This window comes from Spodoptera frugiperda, chromosome 2, assembly GCF_023101765.2.
Source record: "Spodoptera frugiperda isolate SF20-4 chromosome 2, AGI-APGP_CSIRO_Sfru_2.0, whole genome shotgun sequence".
Lineage (NCBI taxonomy): Eukaryota > Metazoa > Arthropoda > Insecta > Lepidoptera > Noctuidae > Spodoptera > Spodoptera frugiperda.
This window is the reverse complement of record NC_064213.1, coordinates 8,665,919-8,679,934: the sequence shown is the minus strand read 5'-3', so window position 1 is coordinate 8,679,934 and position 14,016 is coordinate 8,665,919. Positions and strand designations below refer to the sequence as shown.

At 36.1% G+C, this 14,016-nt stretch overlaps 1 protein-coding gene across 1 annotated transcript in view; it reads left to right on the top strand.

Annotated features, from left to right (window-relative positions):
• The window catches only part of LOC118269321 (matrix metalloproteinase-2), a 160,878-nt gene that overhangs the window by 42,142 nt on the left and 104,720 nt on the right, over positions 1-14,016 (top strand). The window contains exons 3-4 of the mRNA XM_035584376.2: positions 13,004-13,126; positions 13,297-13,466. Of these exons, the coding sequence (XP_035440269.2) occupies positions 13,004-13,126; positions 13,297-13,466 (293 nt within the window). The remainder of the gene's footprint in view (positions 1-13,003; positions 13,127-13,296; positions 13,467-14,016) is intronic.

Below are 14,016 nucleotides of genomic sequence, written 5' to 3'. Positions count from 1 at the left end.
GACGCAGGATTGCTGTGATTATGATCTGGACACTGAATGATCATGTGAAAACCTTACATTATGTGAACTACATTATAACCGATGCACCATACGCAATGTTGTCTGCAATTTTAATCTCAACTAAAATTATTTCGTTCCAAAATTATCAACTCGATTGCCTTACTAACTCTCTTGCGGGATAAAAATAACTCCCAAATGCGACTTTACAGGCCATTACGAAGATACATTTAAGAAAAAAAGAAGCAAACAAAAGTTTTCAACAGATGTAAAACTTAGATAAGTTTGGCAATCATTTTCTTTAAAATTCTTGTTTTAAAAAGAAATTCCCGTGAATCGTTGTAGACTGAAACAATGGAATAAAGTTTGGCAGCCATCTTTATGAGGCATAAATAATGTGGGAGATGCGGTGGCTTACACACGTCGTTAGGCTGAGGTGTAGGTCTGTGTAAAAATGTTTTAAGAAAGCAGCGGTCATGTGTTTGTTTTGATTCGCGAGTGATTCACTCACGCTTGTTGCTCTCAGTGTAACGAGAGTAGCGTATGCGCACTGCATGGCCAGCCGACTCCAGACTTTAGTTCAATGACTGACGCGACGTACGAACATTAAATAGACACAATATTGGCTGCCAAGAATGCTGTTATAATAACAACCACGCAATCTATACGTTGGCTATACTTATCTCAAATATCGTAAATATTTAACAAACTCACTAATGTTTTACGACGTCTCCTGCTGAATTTGTTTTACTTTTTATGTTTGAATGCACCTCCTTGACGTATTTTTTTCTAATTTCAAAATGCTTCGATAACTATGGCCTGTGGGTTTACGATGCATTTTATGGTTGTTGTTAGAAGCGTGCGTATCGTGTGTAATTGTCTATGTGGAGTCAGGCATGCACTTAAACGTAGCAGACGCAGGGTTGGCTGCTACGAACAAGGAGACATTTTTTAGGGTCTTCGTTCTTTGATTTGATTTGGGTTTTCAGTTTTTATTTTTACTTTTGGTAGATATGTAGATTGTAGATGGCTTTGTTTGCTTTGTACTGGCGTTCCTTTGGGACACAATAACTTAACCTTTTTGAGAGTATCTCAGATGGAAGTCTTGATTGATGATAATCTTTATGTCCTTTGAGAGTATAATATGTAGCCCGGTCCATATAAAATTGAATCAATGCGTTTTTACCGTGTCTCGTCTGTCCATTGTGAAGCTGTCAGCCCTAGCCGGAGTGCCCTGTTCCCGCGGCTGCCGGCGCCCTATTTGGAGTCTCCCGATAAAGTGTACCACCGGTGTGACGTGTTCGACTTCCAATCCTGTCGCAGCGCGTGACTCGCTACACTCTCGGCTCTATACTACCTATTACATTTTTTCCACTGCCCTAATAAGGGAACTTTAGTTAGTTACAGTTTGTATATCCTATAGCAATTACATAACATTTATTGTCAGGTCTAGCTTCATCCATGAGAGCCAATTGATATAATCAAGCCCATTAAAAATAATCTAATACGTATATTTATAATCTATTAAATCTTCTGAAAGGCAGTCATTTCTATTTTTACCTGTATTGGATAGTTAACATAAGACCATTCACCTGTTGAAACATCACATTGCTAGTTCAGTGGATGTGTTATTTATTAGCCAGCGTCAAACAGTGTATGCCTTACTCCGGCAGGTCACGATCACACTAAAGACGGATCCGATTAAGCTGACGGAATGCACGGCGTAATCCAGCCGTAACAGGCAACAGCTTTCCGTTATTTGCACGTAAATTCATTGACATTTCACTGTAAAACCAAAGTTTACTTCGACGTCAACAAAGTCGTTCGCGAACTTTTGCAGCGTTAAGCTTATTTCGAAATTAATGTTAATTAAGAGGCCCTTAAGTTTCGCCATGTTCGCCCGCTAAATATTTTAGCGCCCACTTACACGAAAGGCTACTTCACAAAGGTACATGTAACTTCTGTTTTTGTATTCATTAGTATATCTTTAGCTTACATTTGCACCTCGGATTGTTACGAAACTAATTTAGCACGATTAAATTCACCTTTCTCAGAAACAATTTCAATTTAACTAAATTCAATTTAACACAAAGTAATTTTGTATTATGAGAGGCTTGTAAATCTCCTGCAAAGTAATGTGCTTCTATAAATCACGAATACAGATTTAATATTTATTACTTAAGGCCAGACATAGACACGGACTAATGAGGTTTTAATAAAAAGTCTTTGTGTGCAATGAGTGTTGTCCAGTGAGTTGCCATAAGAGTAAGAGCAAGCTTGCAATTATCGCAACTGTCGGTTGAATCACCGCAGTGGTTATACGTTTAAAATCATAATATGGATGAGAATATTATCGTTTAATGAATAACATTACAAAGATTTATTGGATGGGAAGTGTAGAAGAAAAACATTAATTACGTAATATATAGGATTCCAATATAATGAATGAATACCTACGTATACTTAAGTTATATATTATATAAGCTCTTTAACACGAAGTCATTCATATTGTTTTACTATCTAGAACAAGTTTTATTTGTTGTGTAGTTTGAGCTTATTTAGAAATGTTGAATGAAACCATCTACTTGAACAACTTTGAATCTTACGTCTTTGTTATAAGAGTTACATTTTGATATGAAGAGAACATTATGAATCCCCCAGCCCATATAAGTTTTGATTAATAATGACATAAAATAAAGTTTTTTATAGTCGCCCCCACCTATAAACAAGTACATATTTAGGCACGTTCTCGAAGATAATATTATATCAATTTCATAAATGTAACGTAAGTGTTGCAGTAAAACTCGGAAGGTTACTTTAGGAACTCGTAAAAGACGTAAAAAGTGTCCATATAATGTTGGGCAATATCGCAAGTTTATAGCGCGGCCACCCGATATTAGTATTTACTTTGCGCCAATAACTGAAACTTGGTGGAGTTCAGCCCTCGGCTATTTGCTGGCTCTCAGCTTAGCTACGGATTTTCACCTTGATATTACTAAGAAACTTTCAACATCTCAGTTTACAAAACAAACCACATTTACATAACTAATCTTTGTACACAGCGCACTCGAAAAGCTCTCCTGCGAGTGTTAGGATAAAATACACATTCGCAAGCATGTATTGTGATTTTAAGTAAAATGCGTGTTTTTAAGTTGAAATCACATGAAACAAAGAGAAAATATTTACGTATAAAGTCAATGATATTCAAAAGTGAAACACTTAACCCGTGATTGCGATACTGAGTGCCATATGGGACCATATGGAGCAACGCTCACCTTTACGTCAGAGGTGAGTTTGCTTTACGGTGCCTTACACACGTGACTAATGGCAGACGATAGCATCACTTACAGCGCACTTACCAATCACACGTCACGCCATTTCTGGTTGTTCTCACGCACCTAACAAATTGCATGCGCAAGCGCATCCGCGGCTCAACGAGTTTATTCAAACGGCGTGTCGCCGACGTCTCACGAGTAGTCACGAGTGCATTAAACACTGTTCCATCGTATGTCGCCCTCATTTACGACTTGTCCTGCTAAATGGACATTTTACAACTTGCGAAGTTTAATCCAAAGGTTGCAGTTTTTATTTAATTGTCCTAATTGTTCAGTAAATGCAAACGTTTAAAGATGTAACTCTGATTAGCTACATCAATTGGTTCAAGTAGGCAAGTACGAAGTTGGCTAGTTGGCTGAGTTTGAGCGTAAAGTTCTCACAAAAGGAAGACAAGTAACGATCCCAGTTAGCTTCTAGTTAGACCGTTTTAAGTGAGTCATGTAAAGCCTTTCTACGAACTTTAATCACGATAGTACATTTCTAAATTTACTACGAGTATTATTACATTATACAAGTATCTTATCAAATTAGCTTGGTTGAGAAATTTAATTTAATAAATTAGTAACACATAATTTTTAGCAGATTTTCGCAGACTGAAAATCTCGCTTAAAAATTTAAAAAGGTTTGTAATGCTTCTTAATTTTTTGGTAATAAAATCTTTCTTTATTAGTATTTCGTGGTAATGACGGGTACTTTACACCAATGAAACATTATAGGGTTAATTCTCAGCGGTACGCGTCAGGTTACTTTAGAATGCCTGTCATTCACAGTTCGATGGAAACGCGATTGTAATCTGATTCCAATTGCGACCCTCCTCGCGAATTATTATCATTATTTGTACCACGCACAACAGACCGACTTTCTCATCATTCCTTGAACTTACTTACAAGTCCCTTGCAGTTTTACCTACACAGAACGTATCGTAATGGTACTCTCTTATAGAAACGATTCAAACAAAACTAAACCGACACTTTAGCTTCTAAAACACTACAAATCGTATTTTCACAACATTACGCATAATGTTTCCCCTATTTTTATGGTGATGAAGCTCTGTTTAAAGACTCTCTTGGCTAGAATCCAAACATCAGGTGCGAACAAAGAAAACAACAAAACATTACAGAAATGTCCTGACAGCCAACAGCCAACATCCAACCACCGGAAAATCAAAGGGAAACAACATTATTAATTCAAATTTCCGCCATGTCGGTAATACCACAATTAAAATGTAATTCTGTATTTCATTTTACTTGGAACACAGGTATAACGACTCCATTTTGTGTGACATTGGTCTCGTATGAAAAGTTCAAAGTGTGACACGTATCAAAAATAAAATGTACCTGCTTTTAAAGTACCCCTCACAGGGTCCAATGTCACACACACGCGTTTACATAATAGGTAGACACCCTCTATGTAGATCAATAGTTTTCGGTCGGTTTGCAAATCTGAATTTTTCCCAACCAACCGCAAAACTGTATCGAAGTGATATCTAAGTTATTTATAAATGCTGGGCTCTAAAAGTTTGGGCGCTCGTCTAGACTTTCAGTTACGCATCACACACCCTTTATATTCAATAATATATAGAGGTCAAGTCTTACCTCTATAAAATGTGAAAGAATACTTTTTTCTCGAAACTCCATTTACCAGAACTAACTGGCTTATTTTTGTTGAATAAAAAGTTTTCGAACTGAGAATAATTCATATGTATATTTAATTTTAGAGGTTTTCGTTATTCAATTGTTTGCCTTGAATCTTGAATATTCCATGTATAAAATTAACAGTAACTTTCAAGTTATTTTACCTTAAACAAAACAAGTTACATCGGCACTAAGTTATATCTATTCCAAGTTCATCGTAAATAGTAACTATTAACTTACTGGATACTAGCATTAAAATAACCTTAGGAGCCTTTATTTACATAGTCTTTATATAACTATGCATATAGTTGTATAGTTTATACAATTGCTATGTAGTAGACCTATCATTGTACATGGAAACTACTTACAACTAAACTAACATCTCATTAAACTAAATAAACGTCTGCTTTACCAGCAGGAGACTTGCATATATGCAATAATATACATACATTGTATATAACCAATGCATATACTGTACTAAGTACAATATACCAAGGTGGGCAATTTACAGATCACAATAACATTGCGGAACTACGCAATTACAGATTGTTAACTTCGCCTACGGGCAGAATAATCCATGGGTAGACTCCACCTGCGCCGGGATCATACAAGAATAGCCCTCTTACCTTATAAAAGTTATAAATATTATCATATTTTTTGCAAATCTGTGCATTATATTTTAAATAGTAGAGTCTAAAATTCTATAACCAAATTAACATAAAAAATACAATTAAAAATTATGTAATTCCATGTTTAAAATAAGGCAAGTTTTCTTTTGTGTTTTCGTATTGTTTCGATTAAATTGGTACGTAATATTTCCATCGCATTAAGTCATGAGTGGACTTGCCTACATAACAATGAGTTTTATAGTAAACCGGTAATAAAATTTCCACGACATAGCGACACCATAAACCGTCTGTCGTACTTTACATCAGAGAGAGTGATACCACATATAGTTAGCGGAATAATAAAACATTAAACAGTTATCTGCGACGTATACACACGTCAGACCTTCATTGTTTTATGAATATAAATAAAGCTGAACTTTAAAAGGACGAGTGACCGATTGAATGACGCGTCAATGCCCTAAACACCTGTTTGAATCTTATATTTCTTTTATGAAACCACCGCTAACTTACTTTGTGAGTTAGGGAGTCGTTGACATCTTGTGATCAAAGGATACCTTTATTGTTATAAAGTATTTATTATAATTACTACCATTTATACACAGATTGTTTAACAGATGAACACAAATGTAACTTTTCATAGACTTCAGACAACATATATAAAATCATATCTACGAATATGTATAAGAAGGATAATGCAGACGTAAATATGAATCACATTGACTCAAAATACATTGACACGCGTCATCAAACCCAGTAAATATAAATCGATTCCTTAACGACAACAGGAAAAGTTTCAAATTTCATATGAAAGCATTTGTTGAACCACGTAAGAAGCTATATACAAAAGCCGGAACCAACATTTAAGACTCGGCTCACAGCCATTGTCTCACGTAATTCCATTCAATTTCATGTGTCACTGGCGCCATTTGAATTTCAAATTCATCCCTCATTGTCCCCTAAACTCGAATTAGTGTTTTGATTCGAATTACCCCGTGCCACGTCATGAGACCTGCACATTATTTGACGGCAATGAATACGTCGCCTCGTTGATTCGATGAATGTGATTGGACGGACGCATTCAACGTACGCGTTATTACATCCGTCCATTGGCTGCATCTAAATCACTTTTTTAAATAACAAATTGGATTCTGACAAATAATTACCTGAGGATGGCCACGTGCTTTCGATTCGTTGCACTTAAAATGTTACTGTTCATTGAAACGAATTTAAAATTGAGAGGGTTTTCATTGCGGCTCGTTGCGTATTTTTTTAAAGCCCGTAGGCTGTATCTGTTCACGTTTGTATTGAAAACAAACATTTTACGTATTTCATGACGACCATTAATTCGTGCAACTTATAAATATGTGTATGTTTTCGAAAATGGTAACGTTGTGCAACATAATGGGTAAACAAATTAAGAAATGCATTAAATATTTTCAGAATGCGGTTTTTAAGCAACGCCCTCTTGATCTCGTTATCGCTTTTTCTTTAGTATTTAAAGTTTAAAACTTCATTTATTTAACTTTAAACTTCGATGTAACTCCTTGCGTCTGCAATTAAAGTACGGCGTTGAAAATGGAGCATTCATTAAGTTAATAAAGTGGTGGCTATTATTAGCTGTCCATAATGCACAAACATTTCCCCGGAGGGCAGGCTGCAATAAAATACAGTTTAATTTTACTCCACACTCCCTTCTGGGAACGCCATGTTTTACGGGCAGCAGGAAACGAGCATCGATTCCAACAAAATAAGCAAGTTATTTAATTCCGCACTTAATAACGCAATATTATCACCACATTAAAAGTTTCCCTGAAAATTAACCGTTGTTGTGTAAATTTTAATGTCCGTAACCAGAAGACAACTACATTGCTACACGCATATTACTTACCAATACCCAACCTGTCTCCACTCTATCTTGATACAAACAAGATTTCGCAGATTTCCTACACAATCTACGTAACGATTTAGCACAGGAGGTGAAAATACCCATTAGTTAGATATACATAGCGAGTCTATTAAAACATGCATACTAATGTACGTATAGTGCGCTATAAAGACTCGTGCATCGCTTTATTGTTGGAACTAGGAAGCGCTTTTAACTAAAATAACACGTGAAGAACTCCCACACATGCGACAAATTGTTATCATTATTATCTAGCGAGCAGATGTTCTGGTGAGTGAACGATAAACGTGGAGCCAGTACCGTATACTACAAACTACTTGAACGACCGTCCATTCAAGAATGTGAGTACATTTGCATTCATTCATCTGAACAAATTCCTACGCACGGCGTAAATCGCAATCCGCTATGAATATTTATGTTTAGCACCTCAACGCGTTCTGCTTTGTGTGTGGTATCCACACATAGTTTAACTTTAAGTAAACTGTTCTAAGAAAAGAACCTTTAATATTATGTTTATTAGGTACTACGTGCAAAACTTTAGCAACGTTTGAAGGTTTAAAAATATTCAAATATAAGTCTTCCTAATACTTTAATTTACGGCCAGACAGACTGCATAAATTAAAATGAAGTACGAAACGGTAGTGTGAGTAATTTATAATCATATCGTGTGGGGGACGGTCGGAGTGACAGCGGGTGTCAATCAATGGGGTGCAGCGCGCGACGCAGGCCGGGCAGTCACCCTCGCACCGCGGTTGATTAGCTCCCGATGACAACCACACACGATGCATTCTATAATCTACGGCCAGTATGGCGCCGCGTCCGTTGTCTATGGTGCGATGACGGCCGCATGGTAATCACTATGGTAATTATCCCCCGTATAATTTAATGGAAATTGATGAAGTTTGAATTTATATTTTAATGAAGCTCATATTTTGCGGTGGTGACATGATAATATTAATGCATGGTTATTGGGTAATTTTATAATGAAATTATTCTGGCGTGGAAAACCATCACTGTACCATGCATGTACCTAATTAACTACATACAGAAGCTCGAAAATGATAACTCAAAATACTGATACATATTTAGTCTATTCTAATTGCAATTTGTTATGCCATTTCGTCAATATGAAACCACACTCGCAAAAGCAAAACCTACTTAAAAGCCAAAAAAAAAACAAAACACGATTATAGGACAAAAGAGGTTTTAATGCCCATCGCGTTTTTACTGCTAGCAACAAAACGGATCAAAAGACGGGCCAGCATAACGACACACATTATTGTAATCGACCTAAATAGAGATTTTTGACTTGTTTCCTCAACACTGAAGAAAGTAGCACAGGTTGATGGCAGAGATTTGTTAATTAATTAGGGGACAAAGTAGGCGGCGTCACGCGACGCACTTAGTGACTCCGGGTACTTAGTTACCGTGTCCCACATTTTGGATTCTTTGGTCCCTATTTAAGGGTAGATAGACCTTATAGATTGCTGTTGCCCTCTGTAAGGACATGCAAAGTTTCAATTATGTGGATGGTTGGCTTAAAGACCAGACTTGCAGCAATGAACTATGTTTACTTCCCTTTTTAAAATCAATAAATATATTTGCCAACAGGACAGACAAAATTATGAAATCCTGGCTCGCAATAGGGATCATCGTCTACAATTTCCAAGAAAATTAAACCCTAATTTTTGCTTTTATTTTAGCAGTATAATGTCCGTTGCCTAATAACTAAATATTTGCTATAAATAGGTATGTTATTTACTAAATAACATGACGGTCGAGTAAATATGTAATTTCAGTTAAATAACATAATTACAGACAAAATGTTTGAACACGTCAACGTCACATGTATTGACGTGCATCATAATTTACTGCCTTACTACTTAGTTGTGGGTTTGCCACGCAATTTCAGGCCTTATATTTATAGATATAGAGGACATTGACCTAAAAAAACACATAATGTTATTTAAAATGAAGTAATTTAATAATTCAGTGCTAGCGGTATTTATATTTACCTTACTAGCAAGAACTTTTGAGGATAGTCGGGGTAATAGCATATGCTATGTTATGAGGATAATTATCAATTTATTATAGAGGAATGTCTGCATCACTTGCAACAAAAAGGTTTTAAGTTTAGCGGTAGAATTCTGAGAATAAATATTCTTGTTTGCATTTCGAGTCTGCGGCTAAATCTCAAATATATTAAGATTTATCCGTACCCTCTTCTCTGCTGTCGGTAAGGCACAATACTCAAGAATGCAATAAATAAGTTAAAAAAAACCATAAAGCTCTAAGAGATCAGGTCAGATGTTTATATTTAATTTTCCTGTAAACACACCCACAGTAGCAAAGGCGTAGTTAGTTGTTATTTGTGAAAAGATAAAATCGTAGGTTAAAGGGCGTATAAAAAACAACAGTTATTTTCCGGGTAACTCGGTAGCCCGAATTCAAAAACAACGCACAAATCAATAACTTCAGCTCGACAGGAAAACAAATGTTTTTATTTGTGCCGATACCGATCCCTGATAACTAGAAATGCTAAAGTAATTCCAATAAAAATTGTGAACTTATTGGATCTTTCCACCTAATGGGGCGCTATTAATCCCTGGTCGTTGCGGCCACCAACAATATTAACCTAATTGTAAAAATATTTGCATTGTTTTATGGGTGTCTTATGGCCAATCGATGTACGTCATCAATGGGAACTAGGGGTGTACCTGGTGACCTGACACAGAAAACGCGGTAAATTATTGCCGCCTTACTGATTTACGTATTGCACTTCAGAAATTAAGGAACGATGCTCCACTTCCATGATATATTGCCATTGTTGTGACTTTTGTGGTTAAAAATGTTTTTGTAACTATTTTTCACACTCATTTATTTGTTTGAAACACTGCGTCCACACGTCTCTGTACCTGTCAAAATAGTTGAAAAGCTAAACCCACAGCACACGCACGTCTACACGCTACATTTTTAGAGAATATATTGCTTTTAATAAAGGACGAAGTAATTCATTCCTCTCAGCTTACATTGATTCGATAAAGCTGTGTACCTACTTTGTAGATAATACAGCCATTCTATTCCCGAACATAAAAGGAATGATTGTCTTAATTTGAGCCAAATTGTTCAACTTGAAAGCAACTTACTTTATGTCCTTTGCAAACACAGGTATAGGTATGTAAATAAACACGGTCCCACAGAAGCGTTTAGAAGCTAACTTAGATAAGTTAAGGGAGTGAATAATAGACGGCAGATTGCTTAACAAAGTCTTTATTGTTGGTCGTAAAGTCGGGGGCATCCTCGGTTAAAACAAACTTTGCGCTCGCCGCAAGCTGCGGACAAAAAGCGACGGGATTCCACTATTTATGTACGATATTACTGTTTGGTTTCACATCGGGAACTTCTATTCAGAAACTTGGAAATGGAAAGTGATGTCTGTAACGGTACTACTCGTAACAGTTTAAGATCTTTCCGTATAAAGTGTGACTAATAAAATTTTACAATAATTATAATACACATTATTATAATTATACATATTGTTTTTGTAAGTTTAGTCATCACAGAAAGATTTCACCGTAACAGACATACTGACAAGTAGACGTTATCTCCAACTGTCTCATCACATAAATTTGAATATCAACCTCGCATCCGGATCCCTAAAAAATATACAAAGACACTCAAAAGAGGGAGTCTCCGAGTGTACAAAGGAATCGTTTAACCACCATTGTCAAACCACAAGTGTGGTTTTAATTAAAAGTAGGCAAAAAAGGTGGATGTTTGACGAAGAAGATAAAGTTGGTTTAGGATTAATGAGGGTGCTTAAAAATGTAGATGACAAACTTCATATTCCGGGCTCGTTTGCTTAGTAATAACAGCTGGATGTCCCGGTGACTTATTGTTGACACAAACCTGGCATTTATCTCGAGGACTCGTGTACACCGGCTGTGTAATTATCTGTTACATCAATTATTATCACATCAGCAACAATACGAACATCTGTGCTTGGTGCCGAGCCATTATTTCCTGCTGAAGGACTGCGGCCCGCGCGGGGTACTGATTGTGAGTTAAATATTCACCGCATTTGCCAGATTGATTGAGGATGCGAGCCTTGTCGGCTCAATACCGAATCAATCATCTTTGCAATCGATACAGAATAAATATCTGTATGTCATAACCCCTGGTGTGTGTATGAATGTGTGTGTATCCTGCTTTCTTTGTATAAATTCCTGTTTTTACTGTTCGGTTAAGAATTTCGGGAATGCCTTTCTTAGTGTCGAAGCACAAGGCTGTCTAAGGAATTCTCAAGTGCAGTCTTAGTCTTGCTCTCGGCAAAATTAAGGCAGCTGTTCAATGTGCCAGTCGAATAGCTTTGAACACCTATAAATAAAAGAGAATAAAATTGTAAGTGCTAAAAATAGCATAGTATACGTCCCGTCCACTCGTAATCTCCCTTTTAAGCTACTCTGGGAAAAGGGGTCGCATATTCTCACACCAAATAATTACAATGACATGTCCGAGTTTGCAGGACAAGTTTAAGAGATAAATATAACGGTGTCGGTCCGGCAGGGGGCGCTAATGGAGGTTTAATATCAGCTGTACTTTGGGGTTTCGCAATTCTGAAAGTAAAAGGAATCCTTAATGCGCTAAGTACGTTGTAAATCCGTTTAGCCGTCTCGAGTTCACGTGAATATTATGACATACATACTTACGTCACATTCACTTAGATACACTTTTATGTATGTGGGTTAGCCACGTATGTATCCTGTAAATATGTGTATTTATTTCCTTCAGTATAACGGGGTTTACCATTGTGTTTATTTTGTGTTTTACCTTTTAAGTTCGGTCATCCAAATATCGCATCCACTTGGTGACACAACTTGAATTACGCATGGCTGAATGGATAATTTATTGATAACTTCCTCATTTAAAGGGTATTTCTATACTATAATTTAGTTCTAAATAGTCTACTGTAAACACCTATTGTTAGTACTTATTACTAGACCAACTAGGGTATCTTAAGTACATACCGACATTCGTATATGTACTAACAATGCAAAGCACTATATCGTTTTGAAAGAAATAAATTATATTTTACTGCCCATTTATCAAGCGTGGTAACGAAGTATTAAATGAAGTTATGCGGAAAATTTGCCTGTAGGTGTTTCACAGCGCAAATATTTTTGATGACAAATATTTATTAATAAACAGGATACATGTAACACGTCTGCACAAATTAATGCATTTTTTCCTACAAACCTTACCTTACCTCATAATATTATATTGAGATTTTTAGTTTCCAAAAATCAAACTCTGATCTACAGTGATCGGAATAAAAGATACGTAGCACCTGACCAATAGAAAGTAACTGTTATTAATCTAACTGGTCAAGGAATACCATATTCTATGTGAGATCTTTTCTTAAATCTCAATCTCATTCTCTTTCTCTCTCTCTCCAGTCTCTATGAATGATTAAATACTCATGTTGCATTTTTATTTCATTTCAGAGGGGTTACCTGGAAACGTTTGGGTATCTGAAGAAGGGTCGGCCGGAGGTCGGTAACCTGCAACTCATGACCCACGAACACGAGTATGAAGACGAGCTCAGGATCGCCATCAAAACATTACAAGTGAGTATTTACTTCTTAATCAATCTGCTAAGTTTAATATGTTATCATAATAAAGCCCAGTATTTCCTAAACCACCGAGAAATCCGTAATTATAAATAGGTATATTATGAATCTGATAAAAAATGACGAATAAAACAAAGATCCATTTACTCTAACTTGTACATTCACAGGAATTCGGCGGTATACCGGTGACGGGTGAGATTGACAAGGCGACCATTACACTGATGAAGCAGAAGCGATGCGGCCGACCAGACAGGGAAGAGGATGACGACGAGCACAGGAGAAAGAAGCGGTTTGCAGTCCAGGGAGAGAAGTGGAAGTACACCAACTTAACTTGGAGGTAAGAATATTAAATATTAAAACATGAAAGTAAAAATATGAAAATTTCCTCTACTTGAAACAGCTTCGATGAGCCTAATTAAAGATTTTTACTTTATGTTTATTAGTTTATATCTTTGAAAGCAAATGTGAATTAAACAATGTGATTTATACAACGCCATCTACAAAATGCATTACCATTTAAACAGCGCCATCTTGTATTGAATAGCAAACATAAATCACAAGCGCCATCTATTATTAATTTCCTGTACTATCTCAATCAAAGTTTACATTTGGCTTGCACTACTCGACACTAGATGGCACTACAAATCGAATTAACAATAATTTAAAAAAATGATTTTTAAAATGTACTGTTAATTAACAAAACGTAACTTCTAGGATTTCATTCTGATTAAAATTGTTAAACTTGATAGAAGTTTGTGCCATTAACTACGGCTTTGATTTATTTAATTATATTTATGCGTGGAAATTACGAGCAATAACCTAAACCTATTAGAAAAAAGATAAGGTGAGACCCTAAATGTCCCATTTTATGTCGAACAGTTCCAAAT